The sequence below is a fragment of the Mesoplodon densirostris genome, chromosome 4 (assembly GCF_025265405.1).
Source record: "Mesoplodon densirostris isolate mMesDen1 chromosome 4, mMesDen1 primary haplotype, whole genome shotgun sequence".
Lineage (NCBI taxonomy): Eukaryota > Metazoa > Chordata > Mammalia > Artiodactyla > Ziphiidae > Mesoplodon > Mesoplodon densirostris.
The window spans coordinates 173,368,795-173,385,702 of NC_082664.1; the positions used below are offsets into that span (position 1 = coordinate 173,368,795).

Here is a 16,908-nt window from a genome sequence, read left to right on the forward strand (position 1 = left end):
ATAGTGGGGGACTTTAACACCCTACTTACAGCAATGGACATATCATCCAGACAGAAAATCAATAATGACACACAAGCCTTAATTGACACATTAGAGGAGATGGGCTTAATTGGTATTTATAGAGCATTCCATTCAAAAGCAGCAGAATACACATTCTTTTCAAGTGTATGCAGAACATTTTCCAGGATCACACACTGGACCATAAAGTGAGCCTCAGTAAATTTAAGAAAATTGAAATCGTATCAGGCATCTTTTCTGACCACAGTGCTATGAGATTAGAAATTAACTACAAGGAAAAGAAAAAAAAGCACAAACATGCAGAGGCCAAACAATATGCTACTAAACTGGATCACTGAAGAATTCAGAGGAAATCAAAAAATACCTAGAAAAAACAACCCAATCCAAAAATGGGCAGAAGACCTAAATAGACATTTCTCCAAAGAAGATATACAGACTGCCAACAGACACATGAAAGAATGCTCAACATCATTAATCATTAGAGAAATGCAAATCAAAACTACAATGAGATATCATCTCACACCAGTCAGAATGGCCATCATCAAAAAATCTAGAAACAATAAATGCTGGAGAGGGTGTGGAAAAAAGGGAACACTCTTGCACTGCTGGTGGGAATGTGAATTGGTACAGCCACTATGGAGAACAGTATGGAGGTTCCTTAAAAACTACAAATAGAACTACCATATGACCCAGCAATCCCACTACTGGGCATATACCCTGAGAAAACCATAATTCAAAAAGAGACATGTACCAAAATGTTCATAGCAGCCCTATTTACAATAGCCCAGAGATGGAAACAACCTAGGTGTCCATCATCGGATGAATGGGTAAAGAAGATGTGGCACATATATACAATGGAATATTACTCAGCCATAAAAAGAAATGAAATTGAGCTATTTGTAATGAGGTGGATGGACCTAGAGTCTGTCATACAGAGTGAAGTAAGTCAGAAAGAGAAAGACAAATACTGTATGCTGACACATATATATGGAATTTAAGAAAAAAAAATGTCATCAAGAACATAGGGGTAAGACAGGAATAAAGACACAGACCTACTAGAGCATGGACTTGAGGATATGGGGAGGGGGAAGGGTAAGCTGTGACAAAGTGAAAGAGCGGCATGGACGTATATACACTACCAAACATAAGGTAGATAGCTAGTGGGAAGCAGCCGCATAGCACAGGGAGATCAGCTCGGTTCTTTGTGACCGCCTGGAGGGGTGGGATAGGGAGGGTGGGAGGGAGACGCAAAAGGGAGGGGATATGGGAACATATGTATATGTATAACTGATTAAATTTGTAAAATTTTAAAAAAAAAGGAAAAAAAAAAAAAGAATGGCCATCATCAAAAAATCTACAAACAGTAGATGCTGGAGAGGGTGTGGAGAAAAGGGAACCCTCTTGCACTGTTGGTGGGAATGTAAATTGATACAGCCACTATGGAGAACAGTATGGAGGTTCCTTAAAAAGCTGAAAATAGAACTACCATATGACCCAGCAATCCCACTACTGGGCATGTACCCTGAGAAAACCATAATTCAAAAAGAGTCATGTACCACAATGTTCATTGCAGCTCTATTTACAGTAGCCAGGACATGGAAGCAACCTAAGTGTCCATCGACAGATGAATGGATAAAGAAGATGTGGCACATATATACAATGGAGTATTACTCAGCCATAAAAAGAAACGAAATTGAGTTATTTGTAGTGAGGTGGATGGACCTAGAGTCTGTCATACAGAGTGAAGTAAGTCATAAAGAGAAAAACAAATACCATATGCTAACACATATATATGGAATCTAAAAAAAAAAAAAGGCATGAAGAACCTAGGGGCAGGAAGGGAATAAAGACACAGACCTACTAGAGAATGGACTTGAGGACACAGGGAGGGGGAAGGGTAAGCTGGGACAAAGTGAGAGAGTGGCATGGACATATATACACTACCAAATGTAAAACCAATAGCTAGTGGGAAGCAGCCGCATAGCACAGGGAGATCAGCTAGGTGCTTTGTGACCACCTAGAGGGGTGGGATAGGGAGGGTGGGAGGGAGGGAGATGCAAGAGGGAAGAGATAAGGGGATATATGTATATGTATAGCTGATTCACTTTGTTATAAAGCAGAAACTAACACCATTGTAAAGCAATTACACTCCAATAAAGATGTTTAAAAAAAATACCTAGAGACATGAAAATGAAAACATGACAATGCAAAACCTATGAGACATGGCAAAAGCAGTTCAAAGGGGAAGTATAGAGCAGTATAATCTTATCTCAGGAAACAAAACTCTCAAACAACATAACCTTACACCTAAAACAACTAGAGAAAGAACAGACAAAACCCAAAGTTAGTAGAAGGAAAAATAAAAAGATCAGAGCAGAAATAAATGAAATAGAGACAAAGAAAGCAATAGAAAAGATCAATGAAACTAAAATTTGGTTCTCTGAAAAGATAAACAAAATTGATAAACCTTTAGCCAGACTCATCAAGAAAAACAGGGAGCAGGCTCAAACCAACAAAATTAGAAGTGAAAAAGAAGTTACAACGGACACCACAGAAATACAAAGGATCATAAGAGATTACTACAAGCAACTATATGCCAATAAAATGGACAACCTAGAAGAAATGGACAAATTCTTAGAAAGGTACAATCTCCCAAGACTGAACCAGGAAGAAATAGAAAATATGAACAGACCAGTCACAAGTACTGAAATTGAAACTGTGATTTAAAAACTCCCAACACACAAAAATCCAGGACCAGATGGCTTCACAGGCAAATTCTATCAAACATTTAGAGAAGAGTTAACACCTGTCCTTCTCAAACTATTCCAAAAGATTGCAGAGGAAGGAACGCTCCCAAACTCATTCTTTGTGGCCACTATCACTCTGATACAGAAACCAGACAGAGATCACAAAAAAAGAAAATTACAGGCCAATATCACTGATGAACATAGACGCAAAAATCCTCAACAGAATACTAGCAAACCAAATACGACAGTGCATTAAAAGGATCATACACCATGATCAAGTGGAATTTATCCCAGGGATGCAAGAATTTTTCAATATCTGCAGATCAATCACTGTGATACACCACATTAACAAACTGAAGAATAAAAACCATGTGATCATCTCAGTAGATGCAGAAAAAGCTTTCAACAAAATTCAACACCGATTTATGATAAAAACTCTCCAGAAAGTGGGCATAGAGGGAACCTATCTCAGCATAATAAAGGCCATATATGACAAACCCACAGCTAACATCATACTCAACAGTGAAAAGCTGAAAGCATTTCCTCTAAGATCAGGAACAAGACATGGATGTTCACTCTCACCACTTTTATTCATCGTAGTCTTAAAAGCCCTAGCCATGGCAATCACAGAAGAAAAAGAAACGAAAGGAATCCAAATGGAAAAAGAAGAAGTAATACTGTCACTGTCTGTAGATGACATGACACTATACACTGAAAATCCTAAAGATGCTGCCTGAAAACTATCAGAGCTCATTGATGAATTCAGTAAAGTTGCAGGACGTAAAATTAATACACAGAAATCTGTTGCATTCCTATACACTAACAATGAAAGATCAGAAAAAGAAATGAAGGAAACAATCCCATTTACGATCTCATCAAAAAGAATTAAATACCTAGAAATAAACCTACCCAAGGAGGCAAAAGCCCTGTACTCTGAAAATTATAAGATACTGATGAAAGAAATCGAAGATGATACAGATGGAAGGATATACCATGTTCTTGGATTGGAAGAATCAGTATTCTCAAAATGACTATACTACCCAAGCCAATCTCCAGATTCAATGCAATCCCTATCAAACTACCAATAGCATTTTTCACAGAACAAAAAAAAATTTTTTTAATTTATATGGAAACACAAAAGACCCTGAATAGTCAAGGCAATCTTGAGAAAGAAAAATGGAGCTGGAGGCATCAGGCTCCCTGACTTCAGACAATACTACAAAGCTACAGTAATCAAAACAGTATTGTACTGGCACAAAATGAGAAATATATTCAGTAGATCAATGGAACAGGATAGAAAGCCCAGAAATAAACCCATGCACCTATGGTCAGTTAATCTTCGACCAAGGAGGGAAGAATATACAATGGAGAAAAGACAGCCTCTTCAATTAAGTGGGAAAACTGGACAGCTACATGTAAGAAAATGAAATTAGAACATTCTCTTACACCACACACAAAAATAAATTTAAAATGGATTAAAGACCTAAATGTAACACTGGATTCTATAAAACCCTTAGAGGAGAACATAGGCAGAACACTCTGACACAAACTGTAGCAATATCTTTTTGGATTCACCTCCTAGAGTAATGAAAATAAAAACAAGAATAAACAAATGGGATCTAATTTAACTTAAAAGCTTTTGCACAGCAAAGGAAACCATAAACAAAATGAAAAGACAACCTACAGAATGGGAGAAAATATTTGCAAATGAAGCAACCAACAAGGGATTAATCTCCAAAATATACAAATAGCTCATGCAGCTCACTATCAAAAAAAAACAACAACCCAGCTCAATCAAAAAATGGGCAGAAACATTAAAAAGAATGAAATAATGCCTTTTGCAGCAACATGGATGGACATAGAGATTATCATATTAAGTGAAGTGAGTCAGACAGAGAAAGACAAATATCCTGATATGACACACAGACAAAAAAATTCCAAAATCCCACCAGGGTATTTACTGTTGCTTTCATTCTCCAACAAGTAGTTATTTTCTTTAATTGATTAATTATTAGTGATGTCTTAATAAAGATTAATCAACACGTGATAGTATTTATTGTAAACTCTACATTTATTTTTTTTAAAAAAGGGCAGAAGATCTAAATAGACATATAGATGGCCAAAAGCACACGAAAAGATGCTCAACATTCCTAATTATTAGAGAAATGCAAATCAGAATTACAATAAGGTATCTATCACCTCACGCTAGTCAGAATGTCCATCATCAAAAAGTCTACAAAACAATAAGTGCTGGAGATGGTGTGGAGAAAAGGGAACCCTCCTACACTGTTGGTGGGAATGTAAATTAGTACAGCCACTATGGAGAACAGTATGGAGGTCCTTAAAAAACTAAAAATAGAACTACCATACTACCGAGCAGTCCCACTACTGGGCATATATCTGGAGAAAACCATAATTCAAAAAGATACATGCATCCCAATGTTCATAGCAACACTATTTACAATAGCCAAGTCATGGAAGCAACCTAAATGTCCATGGACATATGAATGGATAAAGAAGATGTGGTACCTATATACAATGGAATATTACTCAGCCATAAAAAAAGAATGAAATAATGCCACTTGCAGAACATGAATGGACCTAGAGATTATCATACTAAGTGAAGTAACTCAGACGGAGAAAGACAAATACCATGTGATACCACTTATATATGGAATCAAAAAAAATGATTCAAATGAACTTACTTACAAAACAGCAACAGACCCAGAGACTAAGAAAACAAATTTACAGCTGCCAAAGGGAAAAGGTGGCGGCAGGGGAGGGATTAATTAGGAGTTTTGGATTAACATATACACACTACTATATATAAAATAATCAACAAGGACCTACTATATAGCATAGGGAACTCTACTCAATATTCTGTAATAACTTCAATGGGAAAAGAATTTGAAAAATAGGTATACGTGTAACTGAGTCACTTTGCTGTACACCTGAAACTAACACAACATTGTAAATCAATTATACTCCAATATTAAATAAAGTATAAATCATGGTATAAATAAATCATGACGTGGTTTATTTCAAATGGATGACTAAGCACTAGATAACTTCTAATTTGTGAAAGGTGAACAACAAGCACTAATAATCAAAGAAGTGAGGCTTTTAAGCTTGTGAATAATCCTGCACTAGCCCCCGAGAGAAGTAATTTTTGTTCTAGCCACTTAGAGCCCATCACTTGAGGATATTTCCCTCCACTGAAATCTAAATATCTTTGATGCTTTCTTTGACTGAAAGCTTTACAAAGGCAGAGTCTCTGGCTTCTTGTTATATTATTGGTGGTCAGGTAACAGTGGTGAGTGAAGTACTCTGACCCTAAGGTAACCAAACCTCATTAGCCAGCCTGCTGCATCAAAGAGTCGGCCAGCGGCCATGCTGGAGCCTTTGCAGGCTCTCGAGTTAGGTGCCTCCCCCACCCGCCAGCCCCTCTGAGGCAGGAAGGAGCAGCTGCAGCGCCCCCCACCCCAGTGTAATCACGGAACAGCTTTCCTGCTCTGCGTCACCAGGCATCAGAAGAAACCACAGGCTCCCGAGTCCAGGGTCTACCAGCCCAACGGAAATGCCGAGTGGCCTTAGCAAGCAGAGCCCCGGGCACCTCCAGGGCCCGTGAGGACCGGGTGGGTGTCTAAGGAGGGACCTTGAGCCAGCAGAGCAATGGAAGAGCAGGCCCGGGAAGGTCCCAGGCATCCGCTCCGCTAGTATTTTAAAACCTGTGCTGGAATGTTCACCTGGGGAAGGTGTGGGGTGTTCTTTGTGCCTGCAGTTATTTCCAAATGACAGTGTTTGACATTAAGGAAATACGAGGCGATGAGTTGAAATTATTCACTTCAGTAACTGCTCTTTAATCCTGCCTGCACATTAGAATACTTTGAGGAGTTAAAAAAAAAAATCCTACAGCCCAGAGAGCCTGATTTAATTATGCTCTGGGTGAGGCCTGGGTAACAGTATTTTTTTTCATCTGGAAGTCACGTAGCCTGATCGAGAACCACCGATTTCAGGACATTTCGCTGCTTGGGTTACCGTCTCTCCTGCTCTCGTGATCATATATATTGTCACTTCTTTTCTGCCCTATAGACACAGCAGATGCTTTCTCTCTGAGAACCGACCTCCCTCACTCAGTGTTCACAGGAGTGGCCCTGGGCTCCTATAACTACGATCCATCATTAGTTTGCAGAGACAAGTCTTTGGGGGTCAGGCAGCTCCCAGGCCGCTCAGAATCACTTGCGTGCTAAAGAGCTTGCTTTATTCTACGTGAGTCAGAACTACCCAGGGCACAGGAGTCTGTTGCTACTGCAGACAACAAATTGTTAAGGATTACTTTCCTTTCAAGGTTTAATGGTTTGCAATATCTTGTGCCCTTTTATAATGAAGAGGAAAAAAAGATAGCTTCTTCTTAAGTCATTTACATATTCAGCATTTTTTAAAGGTCAAAGCCCTTTAAAAGAAGCCCTACTAAATGCAAATCAGGTTCACCCCGGGACAGGCAGAAGGGGCCTTCTTTTCAAAGGCTCTATCCATTTAACCTTAGCCTGGACCAGAAAGTAAGGAAGCCTTTGGCCCGGGCTTTGCTGACCTGAGGTCAGACGGGGAGCCAGTTTTCAGGGCGCTGACGCCCTGGCGTGACCCGCCTGTAGGACCGGGCCGGGGTCTCGGCCGGGAGATCCGCTGGATTCCCTGCCTGTTCCCTCTGACCTCCTTGCTGCACTCGGATCCCTGTTAACTCAGTGTTTTAATTCCTTAGGCATTCCAGAAGTGTTCCTTTATGGATGTAAATTCAAACAGTCACGCTGAGCAGTCCCGGGCTGACAGTCACGTTAAAGACACTAGGCCGGGGGCCACAGCCCTGCCCAAGGAGAAGAAGGTAACGTGGCGGTGACACGTTGGCCACCCGTGGGCCACCCTTCTTTCCTTGCTCTGACACTAACACCGCTCTGTGCTCGAGCTCCTGTACCCTCTCGTTTCCTCACCCTTCTTTTTTTTTTTTAAACTAATGGAGACACAGCTTGGGGTTTCACCAGAGATCTCTGGCTCAGGTTTCCTGAGCGGACGCTGTGTTCCTGTGCACAGCACACAACAGTATATGCAGAATTCAGGCATTATCTTCCCAAACCAAAGATATACATACACCTTTCAAGATTTTCTAGAACAATGCTGGTGGGACAAATGGAAACATCAACCAAGTAGGTAGCACTTTGTCTAATTTGTATCATGTCTTCTGGACCAAAGACATCTACATTAAAAGTAGGTGAAAGCTTTAGATTCCAGGAAGAGAACGCATAGCAGAGCTGTCTACCTGCCATCCACAGGTGTATCCATGGAAACATACACACATGTATTTGCACACATGTTCGAGGATGCCAAACAGAGTTTCTGTTACTCTTAGAAATTCTCAAAGTGTACCTTCCAAGACAGTAAGTTCAGGATCGTCTTAGTGCTACTAAACTTTGTGGCATTCTCATGGCTTCCAAACAGACGTCCAGGCTCTGAAACAAAGGTCACTATTCATGACATAGAACTTTAAGGAGAGGAGATTAACCTGCATATTTGAACTTCAACTTTGTAAGTTGAATCTGGAGCTTTTGTGATTTTGGGAAATAGAGCCATCTTATTTAAATGAAGCCTCTGTCTAAATTTCAGGGTAAAAAGCTTATCATGACCAACTCAAGTCTTAACATTTTTTGCCAGGAACTTGTATCTTAGAATTCAAAGTTCTAGTGGCCTTTAAATAAAGTCAAACAAATCAGCCATAATATATAGCCCAGTAGTCACTCCGCATAGGTACCTCAGTCCAGGAATAAGTAAGCTCAGTGAAAGAGATACAGGATCACACAATCGGAGGGCTATTCTAGCACAGTCCTTCAAGAGATGCAGTCCTGGGGCTTACGGCTCTCAGCCGTGCCTGCTCCGCCCTGGCTCCCGGCCATCCCAGAGCCCTCGTGTAAACTCCACCTGCCACGGATCTGGCAAGTGAAGCTGTTAACCAGATGATGGGGATGGGGGCTCTCTAGGCACGGGGGAGATTAGGAGATTGTCTTCATAAATCCTTCTTGTGAGGGAAACCTCCTATTAATGGGAATTGAACCCATAATTATCACACTGGAAATACGTTGCTTCTCCAGTCTGTGGACTTTCCTTCTGTGGCCTTATTATTAAAGCCAATTCACAGAAGGTCCTGGCGGGTCCTGAGTTATGTGCTGTACTTGGGCCAGTATGACCATTTCTTTTAAACACTGACCCGGAGCTTCTCGAAAGTCCCTCTGGAGACAATCATCATCTCGTTGTAGAATTCTGCTAATGTGCTAAAAAGCTGCGTGGGATTTCTTGCCCTGCAGTTAGAAATCCATATTCCATCGATCACACAATCTCAGTCAAGGTCCATCACATACTAAGCAGGTCTGTACTGAATGCCCAACACCAGGGCATTAAACACTAGGTTTAATTACAGATGCTTTTTCTGGATAATTATACTCAGTAGACTGATCTACTCCATAATAACCGTGACTATCAGACCTGTCCCCAAATTACTGTCATTATTAACCTCTTCCTGGGCTGTTCATCTACCCTTCTATAACTCAAATGTTTCTTAAAGCTTTTTTCCTCTTATTATGAAGTGCTAGTCTAGTACTTTTATGCAATTTTTCTATAACTTATGTTTCTAATTTTGGTTTCTTGCCCAAATGCATATGGTCCCTGCTTCACCAGTTGTCTGAACAACCCAAATCTCGGGGCCCCAAAACAGATATTAATGAGGCTTAACTACCTTTCCTGCAGAGTCTTGACTATCTAAGACTACCTAAGATATCGTTGTGAGATTACATGACGACCGTGAACAAGTTACCCTGGACAAAGTTGATGCACTTACTTTGATCCATGCCTTCATTTTCTAGCCCAGTGCCAAAAATGCTAGGTCATGTGAAACCTACACTTGACATCTTTATCTTAGTGACTTTCCACTGGAGGATTCCTGCTACTAGATCTGTTTTAAAATACATATATTGCTGGGTGGCATTTGAAATTTTTTTTTTTTTTTTTTTTTTTGCGGTACGCGGGCCTCTCACTGTTGTGGCCTCTCCCTTTGCGGAGCACAGGCTCCGGACGCGCAGGCTCAGCAGCCATGGCTCACGGGCCCAGCCGCTCCGCGGCATGTGGGATCTTCCCAGTCCGGGGCACGAACCCGCGTCCCCTGCATCGGCAGGCAGACTCTCAACCACTGCGCCACCAGGGAAGCCCTGAAATATTTAACGATGGGTATGACATGGGCCCTGACCAATCAGAACAGATGCCAGCCCTAACCCCCCAGTAAATGAGGCCAGCAGAACAGCAGCCCTGCAGATGCCAATTCCTCCTTTGACTCAAGGGTAAAGTCGCACTCAGGTCCTAGCATGATATGCTGACTCCCTGTTTGGAGCTGAAACCTTAAGCTGAAACTTCATTTATTTTTCTTCTTGCAACGTTACTTGATGCATTAGTTGTTGATTCTAAATTTAAAATCTCACCAAAGAGATTATATCATTCCACTGTAGCAGCTGAATCTCGTTGCTCAGCCTGATGCGGCTGAGGGGAAGTCAAACAGGAGGTGTTTGGTGGCTAATGCACCTTGGATCCCGTGTCATATTTCCATGTGATTAATACTGACTTTGTTGTCTCTGTGCGTTATTGCTTGAATGTGTACAGACGTTCTTTCTGGTTTTAACCAGGCAGTAGGATCGTTCTAGGTTGTCTTTGGTGGGGCCTGGGTTCTTGCACTTCATTATGTTGTCATTGCTTTAACCCAGCAGGCTTCTTGGGATCGTGTCCCATCCTGTTCTAATCACCTCTTCCTCTTGGGCTTCTACAGCCAGAAGAAAGGACAGCAGTGCCTTGGAAGTGACAAGGCATGGCTAGTGGTAGCATAGTGGCAGGGCCCGAGGCTACCGATACACCCATGTCTGGTGGAGCGTTCTCCATACCCGGTTCTCACTGCTGGGTTCTTACCTTCTGAATCTTGGTGAGAACCTCAGAAGTGCATCTTTCCTCTGCATCAGAGCATACAGAGAATCAAAGCTGAATCATGTAGTTAAAATATTGTACCTGATTACCTATTTGGTAATAAATACGCAGAAATGAGAATTGAAAAATCTAGGTCAAACAGAAACAATTTTAAAGGGTTTTGATTTGTTTGTACCACCAAAGGGCCAAGCAGAAAAATTGTAGAGTACCCAGATCTTCATGGATGAAAGCTAGAGTCTTTGTTAATGGGTATTATATTAAAAATTCTTGTCTCTTCAAGAAAAAGCTGAATCATGATGTCATAGTCACCACTTGAGCCTCAAATATCTGTTTTGTAAATGTTTAGATGACATCTTGGCAGCATTGGCATCCTCTGAACTAGGATTTGATCATCTTGGCTACGATTAGTTTGAAGGTTATTTTGACACTTTACTTGGCAAGTTTAAGTACAAACTGCAAGTATGTTTTCAAATCTGTGATTTGACCAGGGAAAAATGGTTTTTTTTTCATCTCAAAGTACCATACCCAAGCAATGCAGAGTCGTTATAGGACAATCCCCAAACAAGAAGCAGAGATGAGACTGAAATATGAAATAACTAGTTGGCAGAGACGTGAAAACTTTCCTGGTCTAGTTCCTTGGTTTATAAGCAAGAAAACTGAGGCCCACGGAAGTGAAATGACTTGCCTAAAATAACACAGTTAAGTGGCAGATCTGGGTTAGAATCAAAATCTGCCTGCTCATGTATTGTGCTTTCTATGATGCCATGCCACTCTTCTGGTTTGAGAGTCGGCTAAGCTCACAATCAGGTGTTGAAAAGAGGAGGTGTTGGTCCAGAACTGGTCCCTTTATTCTCTTAACTGCTCCTCCCACCAAAATTTGAACTCCTTGAAATATTTTGCTAATTGAGATTTTCATCTTGTGCAAACACAGGGCATTTTTGGAAGTTGGAGAACCAAGCCACCCAAGGTAAACAAGAGCTGTAGGCTTTGGACTGGTGTGTAACGAATGTGCTTGGCCCGCATGTTTTGGAAGTGTAATTAAAGAAACGATCTAGTTGTAGTCCACTTTGGGGGGGTGTGGTTTTGTGGAGTAACATGTCCTACACTATTCTACCAGAATTTGGAATTTTTCCATGAAGACGTACGGAAATCTGATGTTGAATATGAAAATGGCCCCCAAATGGAATCCTGGAAGGTGAGTCCACCAGATCTGTGTTCCAACTGATACCATGCAGATTAATTCCCTTCCTTTGCAGATCCATTTCTGATCACTCTGTGTGGTTTCCCTCCTCCGCTCTCCCTCCCAGGTTACCGCAGGGGCTTCCATACCTAATGACCATCCTAAGTGGGAAAGAGGAATGGAGAATAGTATTTCTGATGCAGCAAGAACATCAGAATACAAAACTGACATCTTCATGAAGGAAAGTTCCACATCCACTAAGAGTTTACTTAGAGACGGTAGAAACTATTCCCAGAAAAATGTGTCTAGGGTCAATTCTAGTTTCTCTGGCGTTAGTTCATTAGAAGATGAAATCAACAAAGGACCTAAAATCTCAGGGCTGCCGTACACTGTATCTGACACTGAGAATCAGAAGATGAATTATGGGAAGACAAAGGGGGTGAGTCAGCAAGGACAAGAAAATACAGATAAGTGTCACCTTCCCTCTCCCACTAGATCAACCGAATCGACTGTTCGTGATGTCAAAACTCAAGACCAAGAGGTTCCCGTGACAGAGTTTGACCAAGTTGTCCTAAGACCGAAGGGAGCTAGGCACACTAACGTGACGCCTGATGAGGACGGGGAGTCAACACCAGGTTCTCCCACTGAGGACAATGCAACCACCGACAACATTGCCTTCATGATCACCAGAACCGCGGTCCAAGTTCTCTCCAGCGGGGAGGTCCGCGATATAGTGAGCAAACAGGGGGAAGATGTACAAACGGTCAACATTGACGCCAAAAAAGAGACAACTTCCCAGCAAGAAGGCACTGACAGTGAAGAGCCGGTCGTGTGCCTGGACAAGAAACCCGTGATCATCATTTTTGATGAACCCATGGACATCCGGTCCGCATACAAGAGACTTTCAACCATATTTGAGGAGTGCGATGAGGAACTGGAGAGAATGATGACAGAGGAAAAGATAGAGGAAGAGGAGGAGAACGGAGACACTGTGGTCCAGAATCACACTTCCCAGAAGTTTCCCAAGGAGGGGGCCTCGGGCAACCTCGGAGCAGGGCGGGAGGCTGAGAGTAAACTCCAGCCACACTTCCTTTCAGCGGAGACCAGAATGTCAGGAGGACAGAAAGTGAATAAAACCGAGCAGAGCAAGTTCAACCGAGCCGACTCTCCAAGTTCAGAAGGCCAGGGTGACACAACCGATGACCAGTTTGATAGCCCCAAGAAAAAGTTCAAATTCAAATTCCCGAAAAAGCAGCTCGCCGCTCTCACACAGGCCATTCGCACGGGAACCAAGACGGGGAAGAAGACGTTGCAGGTGGTGGTCTATGAAGAGGAGGAAGAGGATGGCACTTTGAAGCAGCACAGAGAAGCCAAGCGATTCGAGATCAGTGGGTCTCAATCCGAAGACACCCCTAAAAGTATGCTCAGGAGACTAGAGCAGCCCAGTCTGGAGAGCACAGCTCCGATTTCAAGAACTGATGAAATCAGAAAAAATACCTACAGAACGTTGGACAGCCTGGAGCAGACCATCAAACAGCTGGAAAATACGATCAGTGAGATGAGTCCCAAAGCCCTAGTTGATACCTCCTGTTCCTCCAACAGAGAGTCTGTTGCAAGCTCATCCCACATGGCCCAGGAGGTCTGTCCCCAGTCCTTGCTAGTCCTGGATGAAGCTCCCACTGCCCTAGAGCCCCCCTCGTCTGTACCTTCAGCTTCACGTAAGGTATCTTGGTCTGACGGAAAATGAAAAGAGCCAGCTGCTTTCTTAAATCTGCCATAATCACCATTAGCGAAAGGTGTCTTGTGATTTACTTGCTTCCTTTCAGGTGGCTCGTTTTGTTTTGTTTCGTTGTCTGTTCGCAATGATCCTTTCTCTCACACTTTCTCCCTCGCCTTCAGAACAACAACAACTAGGTGTCTAACAGCTAATTGATTCTGTTTTTACCTCTGTTGCTGACTGGTGTTGGGAAAACCGCAAGGACGCTGGGTCGGCCACTTGCCGTTGGAGTGATTGCTCTGATACTCACATTAAAATCCGTTTGATCAGTAGTGGAGCAGTGTTATTCTGTTTGATTCTTCGAATTAACCCCAGTGGTGTCTCCTGGTGTCCGTCTCCTAGATCTGTCCTGCATGGAGGGCTGTGGCTTCTCACGTTGAGCTTCTCTGCGCACAGTGGGGCGGCCTCGGGGGTGAGCCGCTCACACGCGTCCCTTCTCTGCCCCCCCCTTGCTGTTCCTCCCCTCAGGGCTCCACGGGAACCCCTCAGACGAGCAGGATGCCGATTCCCATGAGTTCCAAGAACAGACCCGGAAGCCTGGACAAACCTGGCAAGCAGTCCAAACTGCAGGATCCACGCCAATATCGTCAGGTAGTTTTACCTTAAACCCAATATTGGATGGACACTCTTGCACTTAAGAAGCAAGTCACTGACTTAGTTTATACCAAATATTGCATTTTTCTTTGTAAGATACGGTTTACATAGACATCCTGGATCTGGGGGCATGAAGAGAGTCTAAAAGCCTCTGTTGAATTTCTCACCACTCTTTTGCATGCTTGCAATAAAACATCTTTTACTTTGTGACTCCAAAGTTGACCTGTTAACACAAGGTGGCGGGCCAGGTGGCTTTCCTTGGGGGAGCGTAGTGGTTCATCAGAACACCTTGGGAAACCGAGACAGACAAAGCTGCCCCGAAAGTCACCAGCACTAACGTGTACGTGGACGGCATTGCACTAGAGGCCCATTAACACTCCATCACGATGCCTCAGCCCCGCCCCAATAACAGCCCTCACGCCACCCTCACGTCTCCACCCAGCACCCGGAGACGGTAGGAGAATGATGTGCCTGTTCTCACAAACACTCTTCTTCCTTATTCCCTGTTCTGTACATCCTCTGCTCTGCACTTTGGGGGTTTCTCCCAGGTCCAGTACAGCACGACAAGACTTAGCTCAGGCCTTGAACTGGTTTGGTTTGGTGTCTTTGATTTAATGATTCTCAGAAGGGCTGTGTTGCCAGACCCTGTGGATTGATGGTGTTACCAGCTTTCTGACAAACTGTCTCCCGCCATCTTTATTTGCAGGCTAATGGAAGTGCTAAGAAAGCTGGTGGGGACTGTAAGCCTACTTTCCCCTCCTTACCTGCTTCTAAGATTCCAGCCCTTTCTCCCAGCTCTGGGAAAAGCAGTTCCCTGCCTTCTTCTAGTGGTGACAGCTCTAACTTCCCTAATGCACCTGCTACTAAACCATCGGTTCCTTCTAACCCTCTCAGCCCCCAAACAGGACGATCTGCTCCCTCTGCCTCCCTCATCCCCTCTGTCTCTAATGGCTCCTTGAAGTTTCAGAGCCCCGCTCACACAGGTAAAGGTCACCATCTCTCATTCTCACTGCAGACTCAGAATGGCCGAGCAGCCCCTCCTTCCTTCTCCTCCTCCCCGCCCCCCCCTGCCTCCCCAGCTTCACTGAATCAAGGTGCCAAGAGCATCAGGACCATCCATACTCCTAGCCTCACCAGCTACAAGGCACAGAGCGGAAGTTCAAGCAAAGCCACCCAGTCCACAGCAAAGGAAACCTCTTAAAGGCCAAATACTATTAGGCACGAGTCGGAGTTGCATTTAAGAAAAAAAAATTTTTTTAACAGTCTTCGACAAGTGTTTTCACAAGAGAATGTAACATATTGCTGTACTGTTTGAGGTTTAATGCTAAGTATGTGCTAAATACTGGATTAACAGATTTCAGTAAAACTTGTTTGTTTTTTTACTTTGTTGCTGTTATAATTACATAGTGTTTACTGTCTCTATTCAATACCTGTTAAATGAAGTAAGCATGTGTTACCAAAAGAGAGTATGGCAGGAGAGAAGGGTGTGGTGAGAGAAGAAAAAAATGTATTAAGCATGTAAAACATGTATGATTGCAGAATTTTAGTATGTTTTGTATAAAAATATTTTTCATTACGGAGACTAGACGTGAACAGATAAATACACAAGTGTGACTATACAAATTGTAAAACAGATACTATGATATTTCCTTTTATTTTAGTGTTATTTAGCTTTATTACAGATTTCTATTTTTGTCAAAACTTCATGGTTCCTTTCGAGATCTTTTTTGCCAAAACATTTTGATACTGTAGCATTGTACATTTGAAAGTAGTGTGCTAGACAATAAGCCAATGAACTTCTACACAAGCCAACACAGAGGCACATGTAGAAGGCAGTTATCAACCCTACTGCACTGCCATGAAAATTATGTATAATAATTTGCCAGCCCAAGCAAGCTAGTTTTGTTCTGTTTCTTTCTTTTTTCTCTTTTCTAACATATTGGGATTCTCTAGTTGTTTTCTTTGCAGTATCTAAATCCTTCCTTCGTTTTCTGAGACCTGGTAACCCACACTATTGCATTGTGGATTTTAGAATGTACACTTCTGTACGGTTGTGTAAACTGATCAATTTTTGTAAATATATAAATAGACACCAAAAATACTGTATGTGACAGCACATAGAGTAGTTTTCCCACACCAAAGTTAATTTTTATGCATGCTTTAAAAATATATCTTGGGATGGGCAGAAATGGAACTTCCTGGACATTTTTAAAAAGCAACAAGTTTGCACAGCTAGAGTGTTTTTGTAAATAAATGTATTTGTACAACACAGTTATGTAATATACAGAACTATAAGCAGAGACTTTGCAAAACTAAATAAAGGGCTGCATGCTTATTATTTTTTGTACCTTGTCCCTATAACTACTTCCTAGTCAAAGAACAACCGTAACCGTTACCAAGTTGAAAGCTTTTGGCTTTGAGGGCATGGTAAGTGAACATGTAACCAGATGCAAACTGCTTTTCTAAAAGTTGTGCTTTTCTTTTCTTCTTTTTTTTAAACATCTTTATTGGAGTATAATTGCTTTATAATGGTGTGTTAGTTTCTGCTTTATAACAAAGTGAATCAGTTATACATATACATACGT

At 42.2% G+C, this 16,908-nt stretch overlaps 1 protein-coding gene across 14 annotated transcripts in view; it reads left to right on the top strand.

Annotated features, from left to right (window-relative positions):
* KIAA1217 (KIAA1217 ortholog) overlaps positions 1-16,642 on the top strand; it is a 330,492-nt gene extending 313,850 nt beyond the window's left edge. For 5 of the 14 annotated variants that reach the window (XM_060097722.1, XM_060097709.1, XM_060097710.1 and 2 more), the window contains 6 exons: positions 7,525-7,644; positions 11,704-11,739; positions 11,890-11,967; positions 12,080-13,675; positions 14,198-14,320; positions 15,030-16,642. In XM_060097722.1, coding sequence (XP_059953705.1) covers positions 7,525-7,644; positions 11,704-11,739; positions 11,890-11,967; positions 12,080-13,675; positions 14,198-14,320; positions 15,030-15,524 — 2,448 coding nt within the window. In that variant the 3' untranslated portion in view covers positions 15,525-16,642. Of the gene's footprint in view, positions 1-7,524; positions 7,645-11,703; positions 11,740-11,889; positions 11,968-12,079; positions 13,676-14,197; positions 14,336-15,029 lie in introns of those variants that run through there. The other 9 variants (XM_060097721.1, XM_060097712.1, XM_060097713.1 and 6 more) reach the window with 8 other exon arrangements.
* The last annotated feature ends 266 nt before the right edge of the window (positions 16,643-16,908 follow it).